The sequence below is a fragment of the Heliangelus exortis genome, chromosome 2 (assembly GCF_036169615.1).
Source record: "Heliangelus exortis chromosome 2, bHelExo1.hap1, whole genome shotgun sequence".
NCBI lineage: Eukaryota > Metazoa > Chordata > Aves > Apodiformes > Trochilidae > Heliangelus > Heliangelus exortis.
Genome location: NC_092423.1, coordinates 69,955,013 through 69,969,108, shown reverse-complemented (window position 1 = coordinate 69,969,108; position 14,096 = coordinate 69,955,013). Strand labels below are relative to the sequence as shown.

General features: G+C 38.9%; 1 protein-coding gene across 4 annotated transcripts in view; it reads right to left on the bottom strand.

The window, feature by feature from the left end:
• Positions 1 to 14,096, bottom strand: part of PIGN (phosphatidylinositol glycan anchor biosynthesis class N) — a 102,458-nt gene that overhangs the window by 12,737 nt on the left and 75,625 nt on the right. For 2 of the 4 annotated variants that reach the window (XM_071736619.1, XM_071736618.1), the window contains exons 20-23: positions 13,582 to 13,690; positions 10,704 to 10,806; positions 8,279 to 8,381; positions 5,399 to 6,191 (exon numbers count right to left, since the gene is read on the bottom strand). In XM_071736619.1, the coding sequence (XP_071592720.1) occupies positions 6,039 to 6,191; positions 8,279 to 8,381; positions 10,704 to 10,806; positions 13,582 to 13,690 (468 nt within the window). In that variant the 3' untranslated portion in view covers positions 5,399 to 6,038. Of the gene's footprint in view, positions 1 to 934; positions 1,009 to 2,304; positions 2,381 to 2,860; positions 2,917 to 5,398; positions 6,192 to 8,278; positions 8,382 to 10,703; positions 10,807 to 13,581; positions 13,691 to 14,096 lie in introns of those variants that run through there. The other 2 variants (XM_071736621.1, XM_071736617.1) reach the window with 2 other exon arrangements.

Here is a 14,096-nt window from a genome sequence, read left to right as displayed (position 1 = left end):
CAGGCTGCCATGTCCCTCGTTAGTACCAGGTGGCATTGTATAAATAAACAGGCAGAATGAAAACACACAGAAAAGCAGAGTGTATCACACTAAGCAAGGGCAGCTTTCTCCTGCTCAGCACAGAGTCCTTGTGATCCCTCTGAAGGACTTCAGACCCCATACTCCAGACAAGCTCAAACCCATGTGGCTAACAGGGACCTCTTCCACCCCAGCCCCTTTCGTAATCCCACCTGATGAGCAGAGGATTCAGCCAAGTGCACTGGGTGTGCTGAAAGGGGTAGGGAAAGGTAACAGTTGCAAAAATAAAAAATTCAAGACAGTGAAAAGAGCGAGGGCAGTCCAAGTCCCAGATACAGCACTTTTGTGAGGCTGGGTACCCCATCTATATTCTCTCTGAAAAGTCTTCAGAGACAGAGAAAAGACTGGCAGCCATCTAATCCTACTGCAAACAAAAAGATAAACACTGAACAGCACTGAAATGCAATGAAAGGGCATATAGCCTTTCTTTTTTTTTAAAAAAACGCTATTTCTGGTGAGGTCAGCGCTACAAAGCTGTAAATTAGTTCCATTATAAATGTGTTATTTAAAAAATATTGGACAATTGGCAGAGGTGCAATATAAAACAAAAGTAAGATTTTAAATTCTGCTCATTTTTCTACATTATGAGTAAAATTGGTCCTTCTGTGTACTGTCAACAAAGAATATTAAATATTTGGTTGTTCCAGACAGGGCCAACACTTCCATTTATATTCATTTATCACCACAAAAAGAACTCATGAGCTTGCAAAAATCACTGAAAAATCCAAACCATAGTAACAATGTGATCTACTTTTTTTTTTAAATAAAACAATACAGATTGAGATTTGACAGTTCTGAATTCCTTCATAATAGATTTGAAACCCTTAATAATGCAGAAATACAGCACTTACTGTACCTTTTAGAAGACAGTTGTGTTGTGACTTGCACAGCTTCAAAAGCACATGATACCAGAACAAATGGGATCACAACCTGTTTAAAACACAAGCTGCATTATCATTTACAGACATATTTATAAAACAACCTGGTAGGTTGTGGAAACATTTTCCTGGTTTTGAAATTATCATAGAATGCCTATGTTACAAAAACAAAATATTGGCAAGAAAGGGTAGAACTCATTTTGCAGGAAGAATGCTTAAGAAATGAATTTTAAAAACCCCATTCATTATTATAGCTGAACTGCAATGAAATAAGCCATGAAGAAATATGGAAAACTATAATTAAAGCACATTAATGATCCCCACTTAATTTATCCGTTTTAGCACCAGTGATAAATATTTCAAAAAGTCCAGAAGACAGAACCATTCAGATCCAATATCTCATGTGACAGGCTGCACAGTTCCAAGCGTAATCTCATCTCAACCACAAAAATATTTCAGTACAGAATATATTCAGTAGGGCATGGATGACATTGCCCCTCCAAAGCCAAGCCAAGCAAATGTGAACAGTTCAGTAATTAAAAAAAAGAAAACAGGAGCAAACAAGTTAGAAATATGAATGTTGCCTTCAGATCTTTCCAGAGTTCTTGTAATTCATAAGTTAGCAGTGCAAATGCACTGCTAAAACCTGTTCTTTTGCATGCAGGAGGTTTGCATTATTGACCTATGTCCTACATTATAACGTGCAGCATACCTGTAATTTAAGTCTGCTTTCTCTGGGACAAGAAGCAGCAGAAAGGCAGAGGCAGGAAACACTGCCTATTGTAGCAATAACCCATAAATTCTCTATCTCACTTCCTGTTTGCCTCCTTACCCCTCTAGCAGATTCTTTACATAAGTATTAGAAAAGAGCTCTCACATCATGCCCGCAAACAAAAAGTGCAATCCAATCTTTGACAGACCAATTAAAAATATAAAAAACAGTACTGATAGTAAAATGACAACCTAATCAGTATAGTATTTTAGAGTAATGTAGACAGGGCTGATAAAAATACATATCCTCGGTGTTTCTGTAGATATTGTACTATAGGAAAAGCTTCTACTTTTATACATAGTTTAAGTCTTTTCAACATTTTAAATTACCATTTTAATGCAATAAACTGATCTAATGAAGTTAAATTGTACTTCTATGCACTTTATCTTCTCTCTTTTGGGAAACTAAAGGATCCATCTCTTGTTTCTGCTCATCTATTGAAAGCTTCTCACATGGTTAAAGGTTAATGAAGCTCAAATACATATATATTTTTTGTAAACTGCAAAGTAACAACCCTGTAGTTGACACATATTAAGCAGTTCTTTTGAGAAAATTTCACTAAGGTAGATCACTAACCTTCAGCAAAAGCAAGCCTCCCATCATGAAGGGACTGAACACCGTCAGGAAACAATAGACAGAAGCAGGATCAAAACTAGAGAAACATGAAAAAGACATTACAACGTATCCTTGAAATGGCATTTACCATTAAAAAACCTGAGCATTGCCTTACGCCTGCAATTCAGGAGTATATAAATTTTTAAACAAGGCTTTCAACTTTCTTTTCTCTTGCTCAAATATTAAATTAGCAATGACAACCTACCCTACTTTTCTCTCTCTACAGCTTTTGTTTGCTCAAGTATTTTGAGGTGCAATGCTGTTGCTAAGCAGCTGAGCTCTCTCTGCTCATGATGCCAACAACTTCCAATGGAAATTGAGGCAACTTTGTAGCCAACAAGCTCAGGTTCTCAGGGAATATGGTATAGAGAGCAGAAACAAAACAAATTGTTACCATTATATTCCACTGACTATTGCTTTAATTCTGCTGCCCTGATTTGGCTAATCAAATTTATATTTAGTACATTAACTGAAGAAGAAATTTTTTGTACCCTCTATCTCAATGAATAAAATTTACCTGTTAACAGAAGCTATGTTTCCAGTACCAAAAAAGGCTGTCACTATGAAAAAAACCTAGATGTATTTAAGGAAAACATACCACAGAAACAACAGCAGTAAAACAAAACCAGCATTTTCCCGTTTTCATTGCAATTTACTTTCAAAATCCTATCAGGAAACTACAAGGAGCTGGCCCACTATTACAGATTTACACTGCATTAAGAAATCCAAAGTCCTGTCTAGCTCTACCCAAGATTTCACACATGACAATCTTAATTTTAAAAGATAGGAACTTTCTTGGTAATATTTTAGAGCCTCTCTTGAGTCCTCTGCCAGAAAGCTGCAGTTTTATTTTTTCTGGGCACCTGCCTAGCAAGATAGGAACGCCCCTGGACCACAATCCACAAACACACACGCTTCTGCAGAAAATAATAAAATATGCATGTGTACTGCACACCAAAAGAGATGGCTTTATTGAAGAACTGACTGTGGAAAAGGTAGTTGGCTACGAAACAAGACAAAAGGTTCACTTGTTATCCCTCTCATGGGTCTGTTGTCCAAAGGTTATGCTGAATCTATCCATTGCAACACTGGATTCACAGTTTTTTCTTTACTTGAGGGAGAGAGAGGATGATTCTGGCAGTATCTGTAGAGTTAGAATTTTTAAAAATAAACCCTACCTTCTTCATCTGGGTACAACACTTGCTCTTATGAACATATGAAAAGTATTTTTCTACCTCCTGTGTCCAGAGAGGCCCTTTATAGCTGACATCCCTTCAGTCAAAGGATGGGTTGTAACAGCTTTTCCACACCAGGCAGAGCATCAGTGATGATGGCTGCTGCTGCCAGAGCTCTCTCTGGTCTTTCCACTCCCATTATAGTTTGTGCAGTGATCATTTAAGTCTCTGCACAAAGAATGTGCTACCAACTGTTCAGCAGAATTGTTGGGATTGTGCACACAATATTTTGTCAGGATTAGGCCAACATAGCTAAAGAAATTATGCCTCCCAAAGAGCACCACATTAGTTCAGGCTTAGGAACGTAGCAGTCTAACAGCATAGCACGGTTCTGCCATTTGAGATTTATAAGAACAACAGTTCTGCAATAGAACAAACCAAACAAACAAAAAAACCCAGTAGCACATAGGTCCAATAAAAATACCAAGCATAAGTAATCTGAATCTTCTCTGGAAGATGAGGGTATAAGGTCCCTAGGCACATGCTGGCTTTTGGGCCCTATACAGGAACCTTGAGGAAATCTTAAGATACACAGCTCACTGGGTTGTAGCTACAATGTGACTGCTCTAGTAGGAAAGGTGTCTCTTCCAATACCACTATTTCTAAACTTTAAATGGCACCTAAACTTAAAAAGTCACATCTTCTGAGACCATATTATCATATCGGGTCTCTCCAAAGAAGACCTGTAAATAATTTTTTTCAGTAGCTGAACAGAACACAGCCAAGTGTTTTAAACTAATACAAGACTAAAGGAGTGCTACATTTAAGTCTTAGATTATAGTAGTGTAGTATGATGGAGGTTAAAAAAATACAATTGGATTGTTTGATTTTTCATTTGACCAATATTTCGTGTCTGACAAAAAGCAGTAGCTTTACCAGAAGTTAGCCTATTTTTAAAATAAAATAGCAAAATATCAAATTACATTGATATATTTACTGAAGGGTGCTTTTCAAGTATACTCTTAAAGCAAACAAAAACGTTCAGCACCTGGCAAATTGTTTTGTCTCTTTCCTTAGTACTTGGAATTGCCTTCTTAATGAGGTGTCCATCACAATTCTTTTCCTGCAGGTTCCCAATGTCTAACAGCAATGTCCTAAATTCCAATAGCATAGACTCTGTGACTGTGATCCACTGTCTCTGATTTGGTTATTCTATGAACTATAAAGCCTGTTTTTGAAGGAACCAGTGTTGAGACAACCCCTTCCCTAGTGCCTGCTATGATAACCCACATGCACTATAAACCTGTATCTTCTAGAATGGCTCATCATTTCTCTTCCTCTTGCACACCCACCACCCTTGTTGCCAAATACCTCTCATATAACTGCAGTTCCAAAATGGAAGAGAAAACTGATGTTATCAAGTCTGTATAGTATTAAAACAAAGTAAAAAACCCAAACAAATAACAGCTGTAGTTTCATTTAAAAATGCAAAATAACTGCTATGCTAGTGAACAAACAACTCTTCCCTCCCAAGCCCATATCACTCCTAACATCAGAAACCATGCATAATCAAAATAATTCCTGGCCAGATTCTATGAACACGTTTCACTAAGTCTGCTGGAACTTTCCCTCTCATCTCACCTGCATAGCCACAGCCAATGCCTGCCCCCTAACATTTTCCTCCTAATACAGTGCCATATGTCAAAATGGTAACCTTGATACCACCTTTTCCAACTGATTTGTGAAGCTTGAATAAGTTTCCTCCAGCCAAAATGTAATAAAACAAAACCAAACTGAAAGCAGGACTCCTTGGAAGAATCGTAGAACCACAGAATGGCTTAGCTTGGAATATCATATAGATGATCACCTTAGACATCACCTACTCAACCCCCCCCACCTTGGGCAGGGATGCCTCTTATTTAGGCAAGGTTGCTCAAGACCTCATCCAACCTGGCCTTGAACACTTCCAGGTAGAGGTCATCCACAGCTTCTCTGAGCAATCTGTTCTCCAAATATCCAGTCTGAACCTATTCTCCTTCAGTTTAAAACCATTTTCCCTTGTCCTGTCACTGGACACTCTTGTGAAAAGTCTCTCTCCAGCATTCCTGTGTGTTCTTTGCAGGTACTGGAAGGCAGATATAAGGTACCCTTGGAGTCTTCTTCAGGCTGAACAATCCCAGCCCCCTCAGTCTCTCCTTGTAGCAGAGGTGCTTGTTCCAGCCCCTAGAACATCTTTGTGGCCCTCCTCTGGACTCATTCCAACAGATCTTTGTGCTTCTTATGGTGGGGACAGCAGAACTGGATGCAATAATTGAGGTGGGTTTACCTCAGCTGTAATGGTCTTATGAGACCAAACTTTTTTAAGTGGCCAATGATCCAGATTCCAAAATAGTGCAGTTTGTACCAATTTTTTTACTACTTTTCCAAATAAGATAACATACAAGACCATTGTCTTTTGAGCAACATGAGTTAAATCACCTTCACCAGCTTCTGTTTCCAGTGGCTACCAGGCTACAGATTTTACTGCTTGGCCTTTTGACACAAACCCAACTTTCCTGTGGAACACAGCAACCAGCAAAAGGATATAAAGAAGAAAGACCTACGGATGTCATCTAGGTGGAGCTGTCGAAACTGAGTTATATCTGTAGCATTGGTGAAGCTGAAAACAGCTAGCTGGAAAGACAGCAAAGGAAATCAATACCAGACATCAACTGATGTACTTCAACAGAAGCAATATTTTATACTGAAATGAACGAGAAATAAACCTCCTTTCCTATCAGTTGTTATTAGAGTAGTACTGTGATGAGGACTGCAAACCTTTCCTGTATTTTCATTACACTTTAATGAATCTGCCAGAAAGATTACACAAGTGAGATGATCAAATGAACACTGGAGCTTCCACTGTTATCTTCACTAAAAATGAACTTCTGTGTGTGAGACTTATCATCATCTTTTTTCATCATAAATATTCCTCCTACACCCATGCACTTCCACTGCTTACATGAGCATGTGGATAAAGACCCACAGAAATACAACGCTGTAGTTATCCTCAGCTGACTTATGAGAGAGAATACTAAAATATTCTCCAATTCCTTCACTCAGTTCTCAGCACAGTATCACTTGACCTGAAGTGAAATTATCTTTGTGGAGTTTACGAGGTCAATGAACTCCTTTTTCACTGGGGAAAAGAAAAAAATCAAGTAATAGAAATTCAACACTGACAACATTTTAATTAAAAATAATGTCACGGCATCTGAGAACAGAGCTGGATTCTCTAATACAAGATTTATTTTGTGGCATATATTAACAGGCATTCTAGAGATTATTTTTCTAAACTAAAAATGGAAAGCAACGGTAAGCATTATTGTTCTTTTAACTTGAAACCAAAAGCAAAATGACAGAGGGAATACCAACAGAAAACTTAATTACACCTTAACTATATTTTCACTTGCATATGATTATTGAAGTGTTCATCACTGTTTATTGCTGCTTTAAAAGAATTTCATTTAGAAAAAGAAACAGAACATCAAATCATCATGAGACAGGTGAACACCTCAAATGCCTTGTTACAAGATGCAAAAGGTAGAGTTGGGTACTAGAGATGACTCTGCTGTGCTAGAAGCCCCTGGCTGCAATTGTGGTCTCATGATAAGTGTATATTTTAACATTCAGATTCATTCCCTGTATTGTAAGATGCTACAAAATATAAGTAGCATAAATAAAAAGCTACTCTCATTTTCATTTCTGATATTCAGCTTCAAACTGGTAAATTCTATTCTCTCTCAAGTTTTAAAACTAACTTGCAGGAGATGACAGTATGTGGTCAGGTCTGCTCTGGTGACTGCGTGTGTCCAGATTTCACCTCGTAGCACTTCTCCCTGATTATTATGATCTGCAAAATAAGGTAAGATGTGTAATGCCACTTCTCTTAAAAGTGACTCTGGCCACCCCTATAGATTCTTACCCAGCTGACCTACACCAAGGATGGCACATTTGGGAGAAGTTGGGGAGAGCTGTGCTGCACATCTGCCTGGCAACCAGATAACTGCAACTTGCACTTGGTATCTGAAGAAATCAATGGCATAGCCATAGCTTGTTAAACTCTTGACCTAATCCAAGTAGCTGTGCGAGCAGCACGGGCTTTGAAAACTGACTACATACTGAATTTGAAGGTGAAAGAAGTTGTATTGATTACAAAACTCCCTTCTACAGGCAAATTCAAGAGGTGGTAGCCCCAAGTTAGTCTTTGGCTCCTCCTCTGTCTAATTAGAAAGTAAACTTGGTTCTTGAAGAAAGAGGGGGAAGACAAAATAAAACTAAGATTTCTGATATTTCCTATGGGTCATATCAGAAAAAAATTATTTCTCTTCAGCCTCTCACTTGTGACCCTGCCATCAGTATTAAAAAAAAACAACAAAAAACAACCTAGTGACATTGTGCTTATTCTAAAGAGTTATTGCACCTTATGCTGAATTAGCACTAGACTTGATGAACAGAGCTCTGTGTAGAACACACCACTAAGTCAAAATGATTTCCTAGAAATGGCTCTGATGTGGAATATCTTTAATAACATAAAACATAAATCTGTCTTACAAGGTCATATTCGTATTTCATAAAACAGCTGATACCAGCTTCCCGAACTCAAATGCAAAGTGTTGCTCTATGAAAACCTCTTGGAATATTTATTGTATCTTCAAGGAAAAAAAAATTAAAAAGATAAAGCTGATAATTAACCCAATATAGCTATTTGGAGCTGTTACCTTTGGTTTGAGTGAAAGACCATAGTGCTGCAGTGCTTCTTGCTCCATATTTATCCACACAAACAACAAACCAGACAGCACCAGTGGAAACAGAGCTTCATACCTTAAGAGTAACATAATCATCATAGTAAGTGCAGTCACTAACAACTATTTAACATCAAATACTGACATGCTTCTTTTCTACATAATTTACACAAATGATATACCAAAGAACTAGTGGCATTCTCCCTCTTCTTTCCTGATTTCTGAATAGTACCCGCAATTGGTTGGTTGAAGTTTAAAGCCAGTAATCAAGTAGTAAAAGTAGGAGAAAGAGAGGATGATTCAGCTTTGTCATTTTCTGTACCTATTTTCTCACTTGATAGCTGATGTAACATTGTATGAGTTCCCTTTGTGACATGATTAATTTTAACAAAACAAGAATAATATTAAAAAGAAACAGGAAATAAAGAATCCCATTTTGCATCCATTTTTCTGCAAAATGGAAAATTTTGTAATGAGGGTTACTTGGAACTGAGGTGTTACAGTCCAACCTAGACAGATACTAAAGGTTGTTTCTTTTTAGGACCTGATCACACAAACTCAGTTTAGTTCCAAGGAGAGAGGCACATGTATAATAGAAAGAGCATTGCAGCCCACTGCAATAGCAGTGTGAAGTCACATTCTAGCCAAGGCAGCTCAGCTGTTCTACCTACACCCCAGTCTCAGAGGATTATGTCTGGCTGCTACAGAACTCAAACACAGCAAACTATGAATATACTTATGTGAGGGATTAAAACCCTCAGATAACCTAGTGAAGCAGATTGTCAGTGGATAATACTAGTTTCTCTCTGCATTCTCAGTTGCACTTCATGGTGCCTCTCAAGGTTTGTTTTTTTTTCTTTCAGGATTAAATCATAATATTGACACTAACCATGCCACTAATACTGACAAGACCATTGATTTTCCCCTTTTTATTTTGTTCCTCCATGGAAACACACTTATTGGTCTAAAAATAAGGAAATCTTTGAAGTTAATCTTGGTATTGTTTCTGCTGTGCCTCCCCACTAGTGCTGCTACAAAGTAGTCTCAAACTGGAAGAAAAAAATTGGATTGAGACTTCTGCTTTAATTATCAGAATGTGAAGCAGTGAAACATGAAGATGACAACAGCTGGGCTGTCAGTAACAAATGTACCTGCAATCCTTACAATGGTCTACAGTTGCCTATAAACTGAATGCCTTCAGTGACAACTGGCTGCAGACAACCATGCTCTTCAGCTGGCTTCAATACTTGCACACAACTGCACCTGGATAGATGCTGTAATTGCCTGGGCAAAGCACTGGGTTATCATTATATGGTACAACAGAGCACTGAGGAGAGAATATACTGAATACTTCTGGCACCAGGTGCCTTGGGTTTGCTATAATTGGTCATTTTTTTTTTCTTTAAAAAAAAAAAATCCAAAAATTTACTGGTCTGTTTGAACAGTGTAGGAAGATATCAGAAAGCTATCAGTGCTTAAGTGGCCTGGTGCAGGGCCAAAATACGAAGAACAGTGTTATCAGCCCCAGCAAGAACAACATTCACGCTTTATCCAGTAGCCCAGACAGGTCTGTTGGTTGAGTGTAAAAGTATACATGTGGACAGGAGTAAGATTAGGACCAAAACATTAATGGAGAAGTGAAATGAAAGAGAAGGAGGAGATTTTAAAAAAAAAAAAAAAAAAAAAGCTTCCTATAAAATAAGAAGCAAGCTAGGCAGCTACTGCAAAATGTCTGCTGCAAGATATTTTATTCTACTTAATTTTCCAGTGTAATTAAATCCAGAGGATAAGTGGGAGGGGAGGTGGAAAGAATGGTTCCTGTACTCCCCATTAATTATACTCTTAAGAGTTACTGAGTTGGCTGACACAGTGCTTTCTTCATTTATAAGCTCTGAGGAGTTGTCTTTTATCCAAAAAGAAGCAAGTGTACTCATTATGGGGCTTAGCATCCCTTTCAAAAAATTACTTCCATGAAAATATCTTTGAATAAAATTTGAATAAATTTTAGGACTGCTTTCTGTTGCATGTCATTTAAGCCACAACTAGACACCAGTGCTGTGCAGCTGGAAGAGAAGTTACTTCCTTTTGTTTGCGAGCTGAAAGATACATCCCAAAATGACAAAAGACAAACTAAACCAGACTTTCTTATTTTTGTGCAAGACTGTTTAAATATATGCCCTTCCCATCACCACTTGGTCCATCTGAAAAGACTGCCAACAAAACAGCATTTATACTGGACAAATATGGAAGTTCCCCAGTGATTTTATTTAGGAAACTAACAAGCATGTGAATGGTGAGACTACAGCTGGAAGCACACCTTACACCTTTAACAAAAACATTTCACATTCAGCCTTCAATTTTCACAGGTAAGACCAACCCAAACAGAGTAAGAAAGAAATACCCTGTGCTGAGAAGCAGGTAGGTGGACATCAAGGAGAGCAATATGCTGAACAGTCGCTGAAAGAGCAATGTCGAGCTCAGTAATGGCAACATTGAGGAAGAAACTACAATAAAAAGAGATCCATCAGTCACTAAAAGCAAAACATTTCATCCTTGGTAACAAGATAACATTCTTCAGATCTTGACACTTTCTGTACAGAAATTCAATACTGGTCATACATGGCCTTATATTTTCAGAAGTTACTTTTGCTTAAGAATACCCCATGTTTAGAATGCTAATATTCATCAAAAGTAATTTTAAATATTTACCATTTTTAACTCCACGACTTTCTACCTCGCAGACTTTATAATTTATCAGGAACTGATGTTAGTAAGTTAACAAGATGATGCAGAGGCATCACTCCAAAAAACAGTCAAACTCCACTGTTTAATACTACTCTGAGAACCACTTAACATGACCTCAAGGACCTCTGGAAGCAAAAAAACCTGTGGTTAGAGAGCTACTGCTACATTAGGAAACCTGCTACATTTTGAGGTGCAACTGAAAATACTGGTAGTAGAGATACAGAAACTGTCAACTTACTAGCTTCTCTACTTGAAAGTTTAAAACCAGGAATATTTGAGAGACTACAGGGGACCATCTGTCGTGACTCATGCCTCTTGCCTTCAACATTTTTCTAATGGAGATGTGGGATCTTAAGAGTTGCATGTCACTCCTTAGAGCAGTCCACTGGTCAACTGCCCAGTCACCCCCAGGGTAGCAGAGTCCGTGCTGCCCCTATAGAGAATCCTCCAGCTAGGAAAATTCTGAAGGTGAGGATAGGGCTCAACAGCTTGCAGGAGGAGAGGAAAATTGGGAAGACAGGAAATTGGCTTCTGAAAGAGTCAGTAAAGAGGAAGAAAAGCAGATGAAAAGTGGCCAGTGTTTGAAACAAGGAAAGGGAGAAGGAAAAGTATTGCCATGATTTAATCTTTGAAACTATTTTATTATGGAAATTTTGTGTTTATAAGGAAGTATTCTTACAAGTAACATTGGTGTGATTCCTCCTTGTGGTATAGTGCTTTTGCTTTACTGAATCATTCAGACTCCATCAACAGTAAGTCATAATTATCAATCAATCTATTAAGGACCAGAAATAAAACTACAATATATGGAGAATGCTTGGTTTGTTGACATAGTGTACATAAGTATTTATAGTAAACATACCAACAAAACAGAGATGAGGCTCTTTCTAAAGCCTGCAAGTTAGTATATTTTGTTTCCTGGCTTTCAGCCTTGGCCACAATTACAGAGTGAGTGATTTCATTCTAAGGGTGCTCCAGCCTTTCAGCATTACTTTTAGCTTTCTATCATTAAAGAAGGTCTGACTCAAGGAGGAACTCTAGGGACCTCAAAGCAAGTCTGGAAAGAAACTCAGCTTGGCAACCAGCCTCTGTGAATGACACTTAAAACATAAGATGTGCATCACTCTCTGAGATAGATTACAGATAAGAACAGATGAGTGGCTGATAATAATTAATCTTTCCCTTCCAACTGTTTTTTTTTTCTTTTTTTTTCTTTTTTTTTTGGGGGGGGGGGTTGGAAGGGACCTTAAAGCCCCTGCATAGTCAGGGACAAGTCCCGCTAGACCAGGCCTCATCCAGCTTGGCCTTAAACACTTCCAGGGATGGGGCATCAACAACCTCCCTAGGCAACCTATTCCAGTGTCCTACTACCCTCATGGTGAAGAATTTTTTCCTAATATCTAACCTAAATCTACCCTCTTTCAGTATAAAACCATTACCCCTTGTCCTGTCACCATCCTCTCAGGTGAAAAGCCCCTCCCCAGGCCCCTTCATGTACTGGAAAGCTGCCATAAGGCCTCCCCAGAGCCTTCTCTCCTCCAGGCTGAATCACCCCAACCTCTCAGAGTCTGCATAGCAGAGGTGCTCCAGCCCTTTGACCATCTTTGTGGCCCTTCTCTGAACCCTCTCCAACAGGTTTGTGTCCCTCCCATGCTGGGGGCTCCAAGCTGTACACAGTACTCCAGTTGAGGTCTCACGAGAGCAGAGCTGAGGGGCAGAATCACCTCCCTCTCCCTGCTGGCCATACTTCTTTTGGTGCAGCCCAGGATGCAGTTGGCCTTCTGGGCTGCGAGCACACATGGGCAGATCACCTTGAGCTTCTTATCTACTACCACCCCTGAGTCCCTTTCCTCAGGGCAGCTCTCTGTGCATTCTGCCCCCAGGCTGTAATTGTGCCTGGGGCTGAGCCAACCCAGGGGCAGGCCCTTGCACTTGGCCATATTGAACTTCATCAGGCTGGCAGGGGACAACTTCTCCAGCCTGTCAAGGTGCCTCTGGACGCTCTGCCTTCCCTCTAAGGTGCCACCCACACCACACAGCCTGGAATTGTCAGCAAACCTGCTGAGGATACACTCTGTCCCACTGCCCATGTCTGCAACAAAGATGTTAAACAGCACTGGTCCCAACACTGACCCCTGAGGAACACCACTTGCCATCACTTGCCTCCACCTGGACACTGAACCATTGACCACAACCCTATGGGTGCAGCCATACAACCAATTATCCACTTCTCAGCTTACTGTTCTTGACTTTAAGTCAAAAATATTCAGATTATTCAAAACAAAAAGATAAAGATACTTGAAAAAACATAACTGTTTGCATTTCACTGCAGACGTAGAGAGAAGCAACATTCTAAATGACTAACACATTTCTCAAAAAAACTCACTGAGGAAAGAATAGTGAACACATGGAAGAACTCTTAGGAATCAAACAAAGGGATACGTGCAAAAGTAAGATGTTTACAAAAAAGTGTCACCACCCTTCACCCAAGCCCCCACATACTATCACAAATGTGGAAGGGAAAATGTTCTTACCTAGAGTCATCCAGCTAATAATTTGATTCAATACAGGCAATCCCTTTTTGTTCTTAAGGCTGTCATGGGTACTGTAAACAACATATGTTGCAAGTGCAATACTCAACATCTAGAAAATAAAAATCAGACAGTGAAACACATAATTAATGTATGGATCTCTGCATTCCCATACTAGATATGTGAATATGCAAATACGCTTTAGAGTTGCATATAACCCTCATCTGATTCGACATAAGAACAGGAATTCTGATACGTAGTGTTGAGCGTTTCTAGCTTTTTACAACTTATGTTTTTTAAAGCTTCCTTCTAGTTATTTATTTTGTTTGATTTTTTTAATTCTTATTCTTTGTGATATTTTAAAACAGTTTAGCCAAGTGCCCTGGATCACTTATTTGACATTATATAACTACTGAAATACTCATGTAAACCACAGACAACATATTCCCCCACTTTTTGGAGTATTTTTTTGAGGAATACTTGTCCACAAACAGCAACCACAAAAACCTACAACAGCC